Here is an 18,603-nt window from a genome sequence, read left to right as displayed (position 1 = left end):
GTGTGAAGCCCTAGCTAGAGGATGTTTCAGTGTTATTTTAAGTGATTTGGTATCACTAAACATCAATAAAAATCCGTTAAATGTCGATTACTTCCCTGGAATGATTAGAATAACGGCCAGACGTCTGAGGGAGGGCACGCGGGGGAGAAGGAGGCTTGGAGACGCTGTAATTGGCTGCAGGCGGGGCGGAGGCGGGAAGGCTTTCGTGAAGAAGGGAGATGATTGGTAGAGAGCGTTAACGTCAGCCAGTTAATAAGACGCCGGTTTGGAAGTTTAAGCAGATGAGATGCTGTCAGGCTGAAGAGAGAGCCGCAGCGGGAAAGAAGCAAATCACAAACGGGATTATAGTTGCGTAGAGTCGGCGCTGAGTTCGGGTCGGTTTAAAGTTGGACCATGGTTCAGCACACGGAACATGGCGGACAGGGGATTAACAGCGGGTCCCGCGAGGCGACCCATCCGGAGGAGCGTGAGCTGCTCCCGGCCTCAGCGTGTAGCCCTGTGCCGGTGAAGCCGGACTGGTGTAAAACGGCATCCGGTCATATCAAACGGCCCATGAACGCCTTCATGGTGTGGTCCAAAATCGAGAGGAGGAAGATTATGGAGCAGTCCCCGGACATGCACAACGCGGAGATATCCAAGCGGCTCGGGAAGCGGTGGAAAATGTTAAAAGATACCGAGAAGACGCCGTTCATCCGGGAGGCGGAGCGGCTGAGACTGAAGCACATGGCCGACTACCCGGACTACAAGTACCGACCCAAGAAGAAGCCCAAGACGGAGGGGGGAGCGTTTCCTGCGGGGAAGTCTACCTCTCAGTCTCCGGAGAAAGCAACCCCCAGACCTGTTACTAAGACCCACACCGCCCCCAAAAAACTCTCCAAGTTGAAACCCAGCAAACCGGTGGTCGGTCCGGTCCGAGCGGGGAGCCATATCCCACAGCACCAGCACCAGGACCCCCGGTACCGGTACGTCCTGACCACCAGCTTCAAAGCCAGCAAACTCGTCAAGCGGGAATTTACGGACGATGATGAAGACGAGGACGATGATGATGATGACGACGATGATGAAGATGACACCGATGAGGAGCTTGAGTTCAAAGCGGACGAGGAGGACGAGACGTCCCGCCTCAGTCCCGCAGCCGAGCCGGAGGGAACCAGCATGTACGAGTCCTCCGGCCGGCTCTTCTACAGCTTCAAGAACATCACCCGCCAGGGCACCGGCACCTCCTCCTACCCGGCCTCCCTCTCACCAGCGTCCTCGTCCCGGTCCGGCTCCACCTCCTCCTCCTCCTGCTGCGGAGAGGACCTGGATGACCTCCCCACGGAGAGCTCAGACTTCACCCTGAACCTCCTGGCCGGCCTCCACGCCTCCTCCGAGCCGTGGAACACGTCGTGCAGCACGGGAAACCTGAGCCTGTCCTTGGTGGATAAGGATCTGGACAGTGAGGGCAGCATCGGGTCCCACTTCGATTTCCCGGATTATTGCACTCCGGAGCTCAGCGAGATGATCGCCGGGAACTGGCTGGAGGCCAACTTCTCGGACCTGGTGTTTACGTATTGACCCCTGATGGGGGTTTATCGACAGCACACCGGGTCAGGTAAGAGGATTATCAATCTCCATCCAGACCCAGCAACCTCATCTGCCCCGCAGCTGGTTCTGGAGGGGAGGACGTGGAGCTCCAGAGCCCGTCAGGGACCGGGGTGATGGGGCTGCTGCTGCCCGGGGTAGGATCACTGATTTCTGGGAGACTCACCACGGTACTTCTGCAAAAAAGCTGATCTAAATTAACATCTACAGGGTTTTATGGATTTATTTTCAGACGCTCGGGTCTACACCAGGACCCGAACTATGCATTCCCTTCTTAAATCAGGATGAGACTCTTTGTGTTCCTCCAGAACCAGGACCGGAACTTCAGGACTCTTCTATGACTCTTCAGTCATGAAATGTTGAGTTAAAGCCCAAACGGAGCACAGGTGCGACAGGAACCATTTTGATATTTACATAACCAGACATACCTCATGTTTTTTTAAAGATCTGCAGAATAAAAGTATTTTCAGGCATATTTTTGTACAGTAAAGGGAATGTTCAGGCACTTCTTCTCTTCTTCTTCTCCTACCACGGTTCATTCAGACTGATAAATATTATTTTTATTTGAGCATGTGAGGGTTCAAATCCCAGCCAGCCTGCCTTGCTTTAATGCCTTGCTGTTGTTTTAAACGCGTGTACAGACAGGAAGTGGAGCCTTTATTGTGAAAGGGAGACTGTTTGGTTGTATATGTTGTGTAAAATAGTTAAAATTTAGGAGTTTATGTATATCAGTGTGAATGAGTCCAAACTGGATTTTCTGTTACGTTTTTATATCATCGACGGCACATATTTGTTTTTATTTTTTATTTTTTTCATTATTTTTGTGCAATATAAAGAAAAAAAATTAACAAAAGGAGCATTCCATGTTTTTGGTAGCAGAGAGGAGACTGCATTAACTCGTTCTTCATGATGAAGTCTGTATGTGACAACTGAATAAATCAGCTGGAACTGAGACCTGCTCTGTTTGATTATTGATCTGTGCTGTGATTTGCTGACAAGGGGTCCATTAAAGGGCCTGTCTGCTCCCTTTTTGACTATATAACAGGTTTCTAATGCACTTATTCTACTTTAAAGGAATTTCTTATTCACGCTAGGCCACAATACAAAATTCAAAATTAAATTTCAGGAACTGAAACAGAGACATCCTTGGAATCCCACTACAGGTTCGTGAGAAAATTTCAGGTGAAAATGAACCAACAAATGATGTATTGTTTAACGCAAAGGCCTACATAGCTTTACAATCAAAACCAAGTGAATGTATGTTTATTTCAATTGGTCAGTAAGGGCTCATGAGAAATCTTTTAAGTCTTTAACAGAAAAACCTTGAAAGACTTACAAAGGATTGTAAAACAACAGGAAACATCCATCAGTGCTCATATCTAATCTGCAGAAATATTCAAGGCCCCAATTTCTCACCTCAAGGGCCATTCAGTGTCAGCTCTGGAGCTTTTTTTCACATCACACAATCTTAGTGATGTATGACTGATGTAAAACATCCATAATCAGCAAAATACCCTTTTTATACTTTGAGGATTTAAAGATCGAAACTGACAAGTCTAAAAAAGTTTCTCAATTTAGGCTAAAAAATTCTCAACAGTATCTTTAAATGAAGCCCACAGGTCCATATATTACCTCAGTGGTCTGTATTAACAGTGAAAAATTGTTTAATTGTGTTAAATGAGACCTTAGAGATCTTTATACTAGATATTTCAGGACATGTTTTAACATGTAATGCAAGAAAACAGGTGTGCAGTCTTTGGCAGGCCTTGAAAGTTATTAAAAAGTTTTATTTTTTTTCAACCCTGGAGACCACCTGGAAATTTAAAGGACTGTTAGAGTATTAACATTCACCTGAAATGTGTCCAGTCCTGGCCTTGAGCTCTCATTTGTGCCCGATAATCGTTATCCAGTTTAAAATCTGTTTTATTTTGTAAAAAAGTTTTCAAATTTTCTAAATTTTGATCTGAATTTAACATCAAAGTAGGACTATTGGGACCCACTTCACTTCTTCTCAGCAGTCCTTGAAAGTTTTTAAATTCCAGGTTTAAAGCGCTTTAAAAAGAAATGAGTCAAAACAATCCTTAATCTGTCGACGCTCACAGGTCTGTAACGACTCTGTGTGTCGTCCAGACGTCTGATGATAAATAAGATTAGTGTGGGTGCTTGCTGTCTCACTCACTCACACACACACTAACACACACATACACACACAGAGAGACACACTGAGATTTTCACATGTGAGCAGAGTAAATGTGGATTAAGAGGAGCAGCTTTAACAGTTTAACAGATCAGATTAAAGATGTTTTGGTCTATTTTGATGAAGATGAAGATTTACAATGCACAGACTCTGAACAGCAGGAAGAGGAAGAGGATTGTAAACTGCTGATACGAGGAAGATTACAGTTATCTTGTTTACACAGTCTGCAGAGGTTAATGAGCTGTTTAATAGTTTTAACAGATTTTAAGACAAAATCAAGCCATGTTGGTGTTGTTGTGAAATCTTGATCTGAAACGGATTATGCATTCATTGAAGATCTGCACTATCAGTGTGTAAAGCTCAAAATCTTTGTTGAAACCAAACTTAGAGAAAACACAAAGTTTCATCAGAACCAAAGATGGACTTAAAACAAAACACAACACATGTAATCATCAGTCAATAACGCCAAAAACAAATCTTCGAATATAAATAAAATTATTGTTTTAAGATAAAGTAATGATCTCACAGTCCATGATGTGCTAGCTGAAGGATAAACTGAAGTCACAAGTAAAAACTGAGTCAGTTCACTATGAACATGTTAGCTGGTCTTTCTGCCCAACTGTCTGAAGCAGGTCTGAGAGGAAGATCTCTGCCTCCACTCCTCATTTGTTTAGGTTGCCCAGAATGCAAATCTGGGGCAAGATCTGAAGACTATCACAGCGAAGCCTCAGGGGTCAGAGGGGTCAGAGGTGACTGGGTCAACGAACAGGAGCTCAGTGTGTTTTCTCATCTGCTGCTGCTTAAAGAGGAGAGCAAGTCCCGTCTAAGGAGACACATGGACAAAGGAGGAAGAAGAGGAGGAAGAGGACACCTTTCTACTCTATTCTGATGCCCAGTCTGAATTGAGTTGCTACCATGTGATTGGCTGGTTAGATACTTGCGTTAATGAGCAGATGGACAGGATGGTTATCTAGTACATAAAACTTAATTTAACTATTTCTTATCACTGAAAAGAGTTGAACCAGTTTGTAAAAGTGAAAGTGTCTTAAAATTAAAGGAGCTCTCGTGTGTGTGTGTGTGTGTGTGTGTGTGTGTGTGTGTGTGTGTGTGTGTGTGTGTTGTATAATAAATAAAGAGGATCAGTGTGCATGAAATTAAAGCTGAATGTCTCTTTAACACAGGTTTTCTCCTTCACACTCACACACGTTAAACACTTGACCCACATACTCACACACCGTATCTGTGTGAGTGTGTGTGTCTGTGCTCATCAGCAGAAACCAGCTTTGATCAGCAGTACAAGAAGTCACACACTGTAAAAATAGTCCAGTAAATTTATCTGGATTAGTGTCTATTGGCATATCTGGTTAGCTTTTCTCAGCTGCAAAAAGAGAATGTGTTAGCATCGTTTGTTTTCAGTTTAGTTTTTCATCCTCTGATGAAGATACCTCTCACTTTAAGCAACATTTTAGTCCTTTTTCACTATTTATAGCTGTAGTCAATTTAAAAGTCATAAAGTACTTTTTAACTTGTTGGTTTAGTTTAACAGGATCTGGCATCAAGCTCCACTCAAGTCGCACTGACGTCACTTGTTGGTTCCTGGTTCAGCATATTGAAACCTACCATTTGGGATCCCCAATTTGGAAATGCTGAAGTAAGCCTTTAGTATCCTCGCTAACAGCTATCCTGCCTCTGTTGAGTTAGCCAAACTCTTCATTGTGTAATCTTTGTCCGAATAGCATGCTGCAGCTCGTTGTGTAAGCATTAAATTCTTGTGCCGAAAAGTATGCTAGCTATCCTATCTTAACGGTATAAAAAAGCTGTAATTCTTGGTAGCATGCGAAGAACAGCATAGCACAAAACAGTTCGCTCATGTGAAGTTAAAGTATCAAAGTTAACCTTGTTCATTCTCGGTTCTGTTCGTCAAATCTTCACCACTCTCGACTCAGATCAAGTGGAACAGCTTAAAGATATATTATAGCTTTTGGTGTTACAATTCATTAGCATTAGAATTTGAAGTGTCTTCAACAATATGAGCATGCTAGCTTTTTGGCAAACATTTCTACAAAAACTAACTTTGATCAGCAGTACAAAAAAGTCACGCACTGTAAGAAGAGTCCAGTGAATTTATCTGATTAAGTGTCTGTTAGCATTTCTGGTTAGCTCCCTGAGCTTAAAAACGAGGGATGTATTACCACTGTTATTCTTTTTAATCTAGTGTTATAATAAGATCAAGATACCATAACCTTGGGACACATTCTAGCCTTTTTTATTCATTTTTAATTAGTTTTAGTCAGTTAAAAATATTACTTTTAAACTTGTTCATTCAGCCAATCAGGAACAGCATCAAGCTCTACGTGTTCAGAATATTAGTCTCAGTGACATCACGTATTGCTTCCTGGTTTGAAGTTTTGAAGCCTACCACTGGGGATCAACCGTTTGGACATGCTGAAGCAAGCCTTTAGCATCCTCACTAACAGCTTTCCTAAACCAAACTCTTTAGTAGTACTATTGTGTAGTCTTTGCATGATTAGCTTATTGTAGCTGGCTGTACGTATATTAAATTCCTATGTCCAAAATTGTGCTTATTCTTCTTTTAACTGTTAAAAATATTTGGTAGCATGTTCAGAACAGTTTAGCACTCATAGCATGAAACATTTAGCTAATGAATCCATTAATATCAAGGCGCAGTCAATGTTCTGTTAAGCATAGTTGTCAGTTACAAACTGTTGGCCTGACGCAAATGAAAGCTTTGGAACAAGCTAGATTTTAGTCATTGAATTAAGTTAGCATTAGCTTTTGAGGTGTTGGCAACCATATCAGGGTGCTAGCTCAATAGCTAACATTTCACACTATTTAAATCAGACTGCTGTGAAGCTTATGATAGTCGTCAAAGACATGAAAACATTTCACTTACAAACGTTCCAAACAATCTTTAGTGTTTGCTGTGAGCAGCTGGGATAATTTGATCCCTCAGAAGGTTTTCCAGTTGTTTTCTGTGAGGTTAGGTTTCATTGTGAGGCAGTTGAAGAGGGAGGACTTCCACAGCAAAGACTGACCTTTCAGGTTTCAGCAGGGTCAAAGGCCATCCCAGGTTTCTCCTCCACATTAGAGCAGCGTTGGTGGTGTTGGTACATGGAACAACCCTTTGTGACTGACAGGCCAATATGAGCCAGCCGTTGTGTGTCTGGATCAGTTTAAAATCTTGGTCCTGACCCCTCCTCATCGTCTCTAAGGCCTCGATGACAGAGGAGCTAATTTTACCCCGAGCGGGAGACAAAGAGTCAGTGTTTGACTTGGTGAGATCATAGGTCAGAGAGACGACGCTTCGTGTTCAGATGAGCCGCCATCAAATACCTCCAAGTTCATCACTCAGACGAGTCAGACCTGAGGAGGAGCTGGATCCGTGAAGGGGTCAGACCTATGGAGGAGTCAGACCTGTGGAGGAGTCAGACCTCTGTATTTTATCTGTTTAACTAAGTCCATATTCAGCTGAGTGAAGACAACTCACCACAATTACAGCAGCTACCTCCAATGATCAGGTTCAGAGAAAATGCTGTTTGAAGTTTAGGTTTCAAACAGGGTTTTCACATCCATTTCAGAAGAGTAGAGAGCAATAATTCAAGGGCATGCTCAGCTTTTAAACATGATGATGAAGTTCCAAAATGAGAAGTATCTACAAAAACAGGAAGTAGGTTTTATCATTATATGATTACATACTGTTTCTCTGAAGGTGATGTTACAGCTCAGTTCCACCAGATCTGTGTCAGACCTGGTAGAGTTAAGCCTCCACAACAGATATGGAAGACATTTATTGTGTCAGACTCCAACCAAAATAACGAGGGTAGATGAGAAAAAAACATTTGATTGATTTTCAGAATAATGTGCAGTCTTGAGGCCAGATCATTTTTTCACTTAAAAACGTTAAAAAAAAAAAGTAATAAGCAGAGCCAGGCCTGGAGTCAAAAGCTTAGAGGTTTTCCAAGGCAAAAAAAACCCCAACATTTCGGGGACAAACTTGTCGTTTTCTTCGGGAAAACTGTTGATTAAAAAGATTACTACAGAAATTGTCAGTCACATGACCCCAGCTGTCAGATGGTCCAGCTTGGTGAAGTGGAGACAGACCAGACACAGATATGTTGGAAGTGTAACATGAGGAGATTTTATGTTGTCGGGTCTGGCGCCCCCTGTGGATGAAAAAGGTAGTGTTTTTCCAGGATGAAGACTGCATTTCCCAGAAACCATCTCCCAAACCGACCCAGGGTAAACGAAAAGAGAGGGTAGTTTTTTATTTTGTTTTCTTTTTTAGGAATGGTGAGATAATAAAGTATTTTTTAAGTCAGCTATGTTAGAATTCTTAGCTGTGACAACTGCTAACTTATTATAAAATACAGTTTTGTACAGAGGATTTTTAAGTTGTAAAACATATCTTTAAAGTAAGGTATCACTCTTTTCCAGGTGACCTCCTGAAACTAAACAGACAGCAGATGGACATTAGGGGCTTCTCCAGATCAAAGACTTTGTACATATTGAATTAACCCTTGATTATTTTCCTCTGCTGTAAGCTTATTTTGTGGTTTTCTGTGAAATTTAGATTCACTCTGAGGATCCAAACTCTCAGAAAATGTTTCACAGATTTGATTCAGACGCAATAACTCAGCCTCATGTTTCCTGTTTTTATGTGTCAGCAGGTTTACTCCACCAATGACAGACGAAGGCATGCACACGTGCACACACACACACACACACACACACACACACACACACACACACACACACACACACACACACACACACAGTGTGGAAAACCCAGACAAGGTCAGACGGGGCCAAGCGCCTGCTTCCTGTCCCTCATTTCCCACCTTCCTGTTCTGACCCTAGGCTGTGTGTGTGTGTGTGTGTGTGTGTGTGTGTGTGTGTGTGTGTGTGTGTGTGTGTGTGTGTGTGTGTGTGTGTGTGTGTGTGTGTGTGTGTGTGTTGGTTTGATCGAGTCCTCCCAGTTCACCAGTTCATCAGTGTGAAGCAGAGCTGGACAGGAAGCTGACTTAAAACAGGCCCACTCACACACACTCACACACACTCACACACTCACTTACACACGCTCAGAGCACGTATTCTGACAGGGTGAGAGTTGAAGTTGAAGTTTATTCCGTTTCTTTTGTGCTTCTTTATAATCTTATCAGGAAAAATGTGTTTGAGGTGAGAGGAGAAAATGGAAGTTAAAAAGTTAATCTTTCTGAATAAGTTCAGGTAATAATCCACAAACATCGGAGTGTAAACAACCAAATGTGGTCGGCATCTGATTGACATCTTCCTGGATTCGCTTACATGTGATTATCAGAGTGTGGCTTCAAATGTTTCTTTTTGACAGTTAGCATGCTAAGCTAGCTGGGATGCTCCTGTTTACTGAAAAGGCTAATAACAACATGCTAAAGATAGGGCTGTTGCATTTGTGGTACATCTTTGTACAGGATAGATGGCAGATTTCTTGGTCCTCTGTCCAGTGTTGCCAGAAACTACCAATAATCAACCCCCAGCCAAAACATCCTCTACTGTTCACTGCATTGTTTATAGTTAATAATGTTCAGATCAAAGGGGGAGTGAAACTAGCCCCTCCAACTATGTCTGCAAAAACAAACAAACGTTGACATTCTATGAGCCCAAGAGTCTGCAGTAGAGAAACTAAGGGAGCCAGGTGTGAAAAATACATACATTTTTTTATTTTGAAAGTCTAATCCCTTCTTGGCTTTCCTGGACATATCTTACTAGTTCCAAAAAAACTACAACGGCAGCTGTCAATCATCACTGAACATGACAAAAAACTCTGTCCTTCACCTATAATAACTTATTCAAATGACAGTTTTTTAGAGATGATTTGAACACAGTGCATCCCAATAATATCTTCATATCACCACTGCATATGGATGTGAGAAATGTTTCTACAAGGTGCTTTTTTATTCTTTAAAGTTTCATCACAGCCCATCTGGAATGAGTAGGGAGGAAGAGTTTTGACCTGTACTGTAGCCAGTCACCAGGAAGACCAGGTTTTGTGGCAACCTCACTTCAAGCCTAGCAAAATGACGTCCATTTTTTTGTTTTCTTCACAGTCTATGTTTTTTTTTCTGGCTCACTTTTCAATGCCACTTTTCCACTTGGGATGATGTCCTTTTTTATTTTATTTTTTTAATTATTTTTTTTGGTCTGTAGTAGAAATTATTTGTTTCACTTTGTTGCTCTCCCCTTCTAAATTGTTTGCATTCAACACTAGTTTTTACTTACCAGCTTACGCTTAAATTAGAGAATAAATAATTTTTTATTCCCCAGAATTCAAGTAGCAATGTAATTTCTGTGTTTATTTTTACTTGTTCGGTGGAATTATTGCCACAAAAAAGTTAATCCCCCAAAACAGTAATCTGGTATCTGTGGATGTGACAGACCTTAATTTGGAGAGTGGAGATTAAAGACCACTGTCAACTTCAGTCCAGTTTGTGAAGTTTCGTGTAACTTTAAATCTGAATTTCATATCTATAGAGAAGCTAATCCATATACGTATTAAACATGGGGCGCTGAATGACACAGTGAGATAGTTTTTGTGAGGTTCAGTTTTCAGCAGGTTCAGGGTTTAATCTGATGAAGCATCCAGCAGCAGCTCTGGTTCCATCAGTGAAACTTTCGCAGGGTTCAGTGTGGTGGGCTTCTTTTTTCTTCCTGGGTGTCACAGCGAAATCAGTCGTGGGCGTTGACGTCATGCAACGCTGCTGCTGCTAATGAAACCTTCATGGTCTGTCGAGGAGGAGGATTTAACCTACACAAACACTCACTCTCTCTCACACACACTCACACACACACACAACCTGGCTGACTGCAGGGGAAGGAGATGATGTGGGAGAAACATGATTTTTCCTTTTTAAAAGCAGAAATATTCCTTTTCTCGCTGTCACCAAAGGTTTCACAAACATCTGACGTTGTGTTTGATTTGGAGCTGTGATCTGTTTTACAGCCTGCTGAGTTCCAGGTCTCTGTGTTTCTGGTCGGCTCTGGTGGTTTTAATGGGAGCTGGTCTGGAAACCATTCACAGAGTTACAGTTAGGCCTCGCTGCTTCAGCTTCCTGCTCTCATGTGTTTATGGAACATTTGTTCAGATGATTTCCTCTGTTTTAACCACAGAACGTTCTGGAAACGGTCACACTGAGCTGCTCTTTCCTCCAACTGTTTCATTATTTATTCAAATATTTGATGTTTAACAGATTCACAACACTTTCTGATCCTCCTGGAGTCATAAGGGGTCAGTTGGACTTGTTTATTTGGGCAAATTTGACTTTTAATGTAACATACTCGGGCGATTGATGTCATTAGCGTTTGGTGTGAACACAACATAAGAAACATACAATCAGTACATAAAGAGGGGGTATTCTCTTTAATCGTAGTCTTTATTCTGTTCATCTAGTGACCCTTTAGTATCTTTGCATGCAAGCGAAAAAAATCCAGTTTTTCTCACACTGCTGTTTTAGAAAACACAGCAACTGTCTTTTTAAGACTCCCAGCTACATAGACCCCCTTTCCACTGATTGGTCAGCTCTGTAGAGGCCTGTGGGTAGATCTATGGGCAGATCTTGGTGATTGAGACTGTCCCCTGCAATGTGTCATGAATGAGTAAGCAATTCTCAATGACCTCATTGTTTCAGCAAGTCTCATGGGGATCTCTTGAAGATATTTTCAAGATCTGGTGCTATTTTTTTTTTAGAACAGAGTAATTTGATCAGTGAACAGACAGATTCAGGGATTTCTGCAACATATGAAAATGTAGAAGTTTGAAAATCTACACACTCTCAGTCTGGATATCTAGCATTGTTACTTTTATGTCCATGTTCATAATCTGTGAAAGCATAATTCCTCCTCTTTAAAGTCCCTAAAGTTCAGTACCAGGAGTTTCCACTGGGGGCAGTTACCTTAAGAGAGTCAGTCCTCAAACTTGACAGCCTTAAAGTTACAAAGTTAAACTTTTTACAGTCTTCGCTCCATGTTGTCTTCCATGGTTTTCTATTCAATCTACTGCCCTAAAAATCCCCCAAAGTCTTCTTGAATAAAGTAATTAAAGTAATTATTAAAGTTAATAAAGTACAGATCCTCTGAGGTTTAGAGCTGCATGAGTTTGAATGACTAAACAGTTTGATTCCCATCAGTCACTGCTGCTTTGACCAAGAAAGGAGGTTAAAAGGATTGAGTCAGCACCAGAAGGAGGAGGAGGAGGAAGAGGAGGAGGGATGATGATGATGATGGTGATGATGATGACGGAGGAGTTCGTGTTTTTCATCCACTGACAGAGCTCAGCTCAGACGGCAGATGGAGAGCAGAGCTGGACTCCTGCTGAGAACCGTGTGTGTGTGTGTGTGTGTGTGTGTGTGTGTGTGTGTGTGTGTGTGTGTGTGTGTGTGGGTGTGTGTGTGTGTGTGTGTGTGTGTGTGTGTGTGTGTGTGTGCGTGTGTGTGTGTGTGTGCGTGTGTGTGTGTGTGTGTGTGTGTGTGTGTGTGTGCCCTTTAAGAGACTGCAGCCTCTCTCATGATGTTGGTTTGGTCACTTTTAGTCCTTTATGAGAAGTCTGTTAAATCTCATGTTTACATCTTTATGTTCCAACATTTAGAAAGTTTATTGACTTTGACTTGACTTTTAAGATCTCATTCAGTCTAAAATATGTTTTTTTAATTGACCTGATTTTATCTTTTTATTCACTGAGATGTTTGATAACTTTTTACATAGCTGCCCTGCAAAGTAGATTTAATGTGTTTGATAAATGAAGATTATTATCTTATATTCTAAAAAGATCATTGAAGGTTTCTGAAGAAATCTGTGCACCAAAGGGATGAGGACCAAAACCAATCCTCAGGAAGCCCCACCTTCCCATCAAAAACTGACATGACTCTGTAGTGGAAATCACTGCATAGACTGAAAATGACGTGTTTTTGAACACAGTTTGTTTATGCATCCACAAATGCAGATTCAAACTGCTCCATGCAAACAGGAAACCAGATATAAACCTGATCCAAGAGCCTGAGTCCACTTAGACCTGATGTCAGGGAAGCGAACTTAGAGAGAAATGTAATAAAGACCACTCCTTAAATACTTGAATAGAATCCCCTCTGATCGTCTCCTCGGGTGATTGTTGAGGAGCGTTTCCAGCTCAGAGCAGCAGATCATCCCTGCAGTGATGAAACCGTCACACTTCATCCTCTGATCTGTGAATCTGCGTTCAGTTTTTCCCTTTCCGGGCTCGTTTCTGGACGTTGAAGCTCAGAGATCTTCCTTGTTTACAGTATTTGTTTCTCATCTGGACCTTGTGAAGCTGAACGGGAGGAATGTCCAAGCAAAGCTGGACGTGTTTTCTTAAATCTTCCTCCTGAATCTTTCATCCGGAGAGTTTCCATCCCGGGTGAAGCGGTGCAGTAATCACACATATCAGACCGGTAGCGGAGGAAATACTCTCTCCGTCTCCGCTGCTCTCTGATCAGATGTTTGGCAGCAGATCAAAGACCGGGTTAGCTCTCTGCTGGATCTTCTCCAGTCTGATAAATCTGAGGATTCTGCTCCGGATAATTGAGACCAACACCGAGACTTCTGGGTAATGAGAACACAAGGTTACGCAGGAGTCATTGAGGTCAAAGTGATGTCGTTTTTGCCAGCAGAGTCAAAAAAAAGGCGTCCTGATTTTAATTTTAGAGCCTTTTAGGGGACCCTGAATGAGGTCAGAGGTCACTGGAGAGAGATAAAAGGTGCAGCAGGTATTGAAGTGACAGTAAAAGCACAAAAGAAGGGAGGAGTGAGCGCTCCTGTCAAACTTTAACTCCTCTCTGCTGATTATTTTACCGCCCCACTGTAAAACAGGAAGCAGCTTTTCAAAATATGGAAATGACGCCAAGAGCATCAAATTATCAGCACAAAGGCCGACCACAGGGAGCCGACAGAGGAGGAGGTCAATGATTACAGAGCAGAGTGGATTCTGGGAGCACTTTAAGGCCTATGGGGTTTCTCAGCTCCCTGAAGGAGTCTCTGAACACTCTGCCAAGAGCATCAGCTGCAAAAACACAAAATCTGTTTCTGTACCCCCTCTCTTTGACCTCTGTGTGTCCAGGACAGCAACCGGAGAAGTTTGTCTTAAGATAGGACAAAAGTTCCAAAGGTTCCTCAGCTTAAGTGGTTCCCGGGGTCCAGTTCTGCGTTTTAAATGCCCTTTTTCAACCAAACCAGTGTTAGTGCTAGTTCCTGGCAAATGCCTGACAAAGTGCTGGTTCTTACAGTGACCATCGATCAGCAGGGAAAAACAGTCATTTTTGAAAAAGAAAGCTGCAAAGTGAGTCGTGTGTTGTTATGTTGGTGTTTCCTCATGAAAAACTTAACTGGAGGCAAAATCAAAGCTGCAATGCATTGTCTCTTATAGATCAGGTCTATAACCTGTTGTTTATATTTTTTTAGACTAAACAGTCTTGTGTTATTTACCTTATTTACATGATGGGATGTCATTACAGAGTCCCCCCTCCACACAGACACATACACACACACACACACACAAATAGACGAGTACACTCAGCAGCAGACAGTCAGGAAGGATAATGTCACAACCACTACATGAAACAAATAACAACAAAACAAAACAACCAAAACAAAATCTGCCCCTGGGGCCATCTTTGCTGCCACCCACCCCAAGTGTCTACAGTCAACAAACCCTCGGGAATGGCTAGGTATACAGTGAGGCACTGACATTTTACAGCCTGGCTCTGTGCTGATGGAAAACCAAACCTGCTCCCAGGAAGAACGTGATTAAATTCAACCAAGCACTAGCACTAGCACAAATGAGCACTGGTGAAAAGGGGGTACAAGTGGCCCGAAGTCTTGTAAAGATTATGCACAGCAGTCCAGTGACATATGGAAAGCACTGAAGGTAACTGCACTACACCACCAGACCAGTAGAGGGCAGTAAGAATGGGATGATGGCCCTACAACAGAGATACACATCCACTCCTGAAGGTTCCTTAACCTTTGGAAAGTATCAGCCTTCAGAGTTGGTGCATTTCTGGTAGGAAGAGCTACACTTGAACCAAACTTACCCTGGTTACTGTTCTCAAACAGCACAAAGTTCCTGCTAAAGATAAGCTGTTGCATTGCTCTTTCCAGATTTTGTTCTGGATAACCTCCTGCTGACTATACACTAGCTCTTATTTAGCTAATAATATGCTAACATTCAGACTTCATTGTATTGTTAAATCAAAGTTTAAGTTGTGAGGTAGTTAGCATCTGCTATATGCTAAAATCAGAGCTTACATTGGTTTTGGTTTGGAGTTGTGTTAGCAGCAGTGTTAGCAGCATTGTTAGCAGTGCTAGTTTCTGAGATTTCTTTGTCAGTTTGAATGATTTTAGCATGCTAACTCAATGAGTACAGATAGTTTAAAAGAAGAACGCTAGCATAATGAATATGTTTCTGATGTTAGCTATACTTAGCTTTGTCCAAAGGAAGCAGTAGTGTCCTTGTGATGTCTCCTAAAGGATCCAAACTGCATACTGGGTAAAAACCTTCAGAAACATGAATCCATCCATCAGCCATGTCAGTTTCTGGTCGTGTTTAGCGACAGATCTGAACAGCTGTGCAGCGTTTAAATCAGTCCTCTGATTTCAGCCTCTTATCCTCCATCTCAGCTGGCTTCCTCTCGCTGCTATTTGCATATTTTCAGTCCACCTTAAACTTTCTTATCTGCAGGCTGGGATGTAGAAACACGCCGAGGTCATCAGTGGGTTATTTTGAGAGCTTAATTTTATGTCGAGCAGTTTATCAAAACCACAGGAAGGCTTTTATTTTTAGCTGAAGGCCACAGGCTGCATGTGCTCAGAGTACAGACGTGAGTTTGATGGGGATAAGTTCACTCACTCACTTGTTATGAACCTCAACACTTTCAAAATCTGTCTCTGGACATATTAAAGAGAAGTACAGCTCCTCTTTCTCTCTGTCGTTGTGTTTAATGCTCTCAGATCAGACTGTGTTTATGGAAGAACTGAGCAGCACTGATACCTGCTGTTAGATTACCATCAGAGTTTCTCTCACCATGTAGATTTAACCTTTCAGTCCTCTGGTTATCCACACACAGTGCTTTGCTTTGCATATCCTTTTTTTCCTTATCGGCCAGAAAAGTTTACATGATGAGTGATAAAAATCACCTCTCTCACAGTTTATGAGTGGAGACACTGTGTCTGTATCCGTTTACAGATTGAACATAGAGCATTGTAAAAAGCTTTTATCTGCAGACATAAAAACTTCTGGAAGTTTATGTTTTTTCATCATTCAGGTCTTATCTACCTGTAAACCTTGTATCACGTGGATCAGACGTTTCCTTTCAGAGGTTCGATTTAAAGGGCCCCAAAAAATGGTAAAACATTTTAAGAAAGGTGATTTTCACCAGTTTTCTCCTGAATAACTTACTTTTATTGATGTTTCACAACAAAATAAAGAGACTTTTTGGAGGCTTTTGGAACCTGGATTTGTGTGCCAAAGATTGTCTTTCTAAGTGAAAATGTCTCAAGGAGTTTGGCACTGAAAGACCACTAGGGGGCGAAATTGCAGCAAATTTGCAGTGCCCTGAAACAAATAAAAACTCAAATTTCTTGCTTGGTATTCCTGTGCATTTTTATGTTGTTTTTTTTTTTATTTTTTATTTTTTATTTTAACATGTTTGGGCCCTTAAATGGATAAAATGGTAATCTCATCAGGTACCGTTTGGTCCTCTTAGTACTCAGGCCCTTATAATAAAAAAACAACACATTTGATAGTTTATGCTAAATTTCCCTTTTCTGAGTGCTGTCTTTGTTTTGTGGGAACGCTTAAATGTCCTCCATTTTGCTTTTAAACATTTTAACCTTTAATGGGTTACTAAGTAATACAGCAGGGTTTTTTTTAAAATGCAATTTACTGTAATTTTAAAGTTAATGTGTCAAAAAGGGCAAATGTTTTATTATTATTAATATTTCATTGTTTGTTTGTGTTATTTTGTTTGTTTTGGCTTCTTTTTTTTCAATTTTTTTTAATGTTCTCAGTTATATCTGCTCATGATATTGTCTGTGGCACCACCGTGTGGTCACTAACTAATACTACAACATGAGTGTTTCTAATGAGCCCAGTCCAGCTTTTAGTCAAGTCAGTGTTTAGCGCTGACCTAATGAGATAAATATTAAACAGGTGTGTGAGAGATCCCTTCTTTTAGGCTTTTTGAGCTCTTTATGAACTCTTCCTGTAAAACTGAGCATATCTTAGTGCAACCCAGAGTTCAGAGAGCATTGTGATCTGAAATACAAGACTTCCACAGCACCATGCAAGCTCAGAAAAATAAATGAAAGCTGATATGCAAAGATTTCATGAAAGGTTTAAAAAAGAAGAAGAAGAAGAAGAAGAAGCTATTGTTCACATTTCAAGTTGACCTGCAAGTATAAAACACCTTTAACCAGCCTGAATCTGTCTTTACACATATGTCAGTAGAACAGCATATTTTTTTAATATAAACAGTAAATATGTTTCAATTTTGTGGTGAAGCAACTTGACAACAAAAAGAAAAGAGTACATTAATAATTTGACAATAACTTTAATAAAGTCCCCAAAATCCTGTTCCATTACTACAATGAGATGTAGTCCATGGTGTCTCCTGTCCGCGTCAAGACTATTTTCAGCCTCTAGATAGCGCTCTTGCAGTGTAACTAACTCAGCATCCTCTGGTGGAAATGACTTCAATCAAAGACGCTCATTTCCAAACCAGAGACACAACCCTGTGTTTAATATTCACTCAATCTGTGCTCACAGAGCTGAGGGGTCATGGATCAGGAGAGAGTAGGAAGAGATTACAGGCCAGAGTTTCAAACCTCACTGCTCTCTTATTCCAGATTTTCAATCCAGTTTTTGTTGTTAAACCCCAAAGTTTATGATTTTCATGTCTTTCAATCAGACTTCAGTCTTTAAATCAAACATTACAGACAGGATTTTTTTTTTCTTTGTGCCACTGCTGCAGTAGGAGCAGGTGTGTGTGTGTGTGTGTGTGTGTGTGTGTGTGTGTGTGTGTGTGTGTGTGTGTGTGTGTGTGTGTGTGTGTGTGTGTGTGTGTGTGTGTGTGTGTGTGACCTTGCTGGTGTTTTGGCTGCAGGAGGAGGACAGATGTTGAGCCTCTGGTCCTGAGGGTGAGACAGAAACTCAGTCTGGATGCGACAGCTGCAGCTCTGCTTTAAATTCAGAGCTGCTGTCTGTGTGAGCCGAGAGCAGAGAGAGGAGAAGAGTGTGAGAGAATGTGAGAGGAAAAAAAACACCTTCAACATTTGTATTTCTAAGACTGATTCAAGATTTAACAAACTCCAATTTGGATCCAGCGTTGAGTTTGAGTCTTTACCAGGAAGCAAGCATCCTTAATGAACCAACTTCATTTGAACTGTGTGACCTATGAATGAAAACAGGTCTAACTTTGTAACTTTCACTCTGCTTACTGAGTCCAGGGTTTGTAGTAAATGTCATACAGGTTCAAATGGTGTTAAACTTCTCAGAGATAACATCTGTACAATCAATCACCTCTATCCTTTTGGAAAATAATGTCCCAACTGAACTAATCCTACTGGTACTAAAATGATTAACAAAGAGAGGCCATGCTAACACACCAGAAAAAAAACAAAGACAAATATCAGTTTTTAAATGTAAAATCAGGACTCCCTTTCTCTGAATTTTGTCATTAAAGACAGAATTTTGTTGGGGGAAAAGGCAGAATTTTTTATGTAAATTCAAACCCCCAGAAGTTTTACTTTGATATCAGAAT

General features: G+C 41.4%; 1 protein-coding gene across 1 annotated transcript; it reads left to right on the top strand.

Moving 5' to 3' along the window:
• Positions 1 to 273: 273 nt before the first annotated feature.
• On the top strand, positions 274 to 2,064 carry LOC141802213 (transcription factor Sox-11-A-like). Its single transcript, XM_074685723.1, has one exon. It carries the CDS (start codon positions 394 to 396, stop codon positions 1,555 to 1,557), a length of 1,164 nt encoding a protein of 387 aa, XP_074541824.1. The 5' UTR covers positions 274 to 393; the 3' UTR covers positions 1,558 to 2,064.
• The last annotated feature ends 16,539 nt before the right edge of the window (positions 2,065 to 18,603 follow it).

This window comes from Halichoeres trimaculatus, unplaced genomic scaffold (assembly GCF_033239565.1).
Source record: "Halichoeres trimaculatus isolate MK-OKI-2021-1 unplaced genomic scaffold, fHalTri1.1 fHalTri1_scaffold_13, whole genome shotgun sequence".
NCBI lineage: Eukaryota > Metazoa > Chordata > Actinopteri > Labriformes > Labridae > Halichoeres > Halichoeres trimaculatus.
The sequence above is the reverse complement of the archived record's forward strand: the minus strand, read 5'-3'. Positions and strand labels throughout refer to the sequence as shown.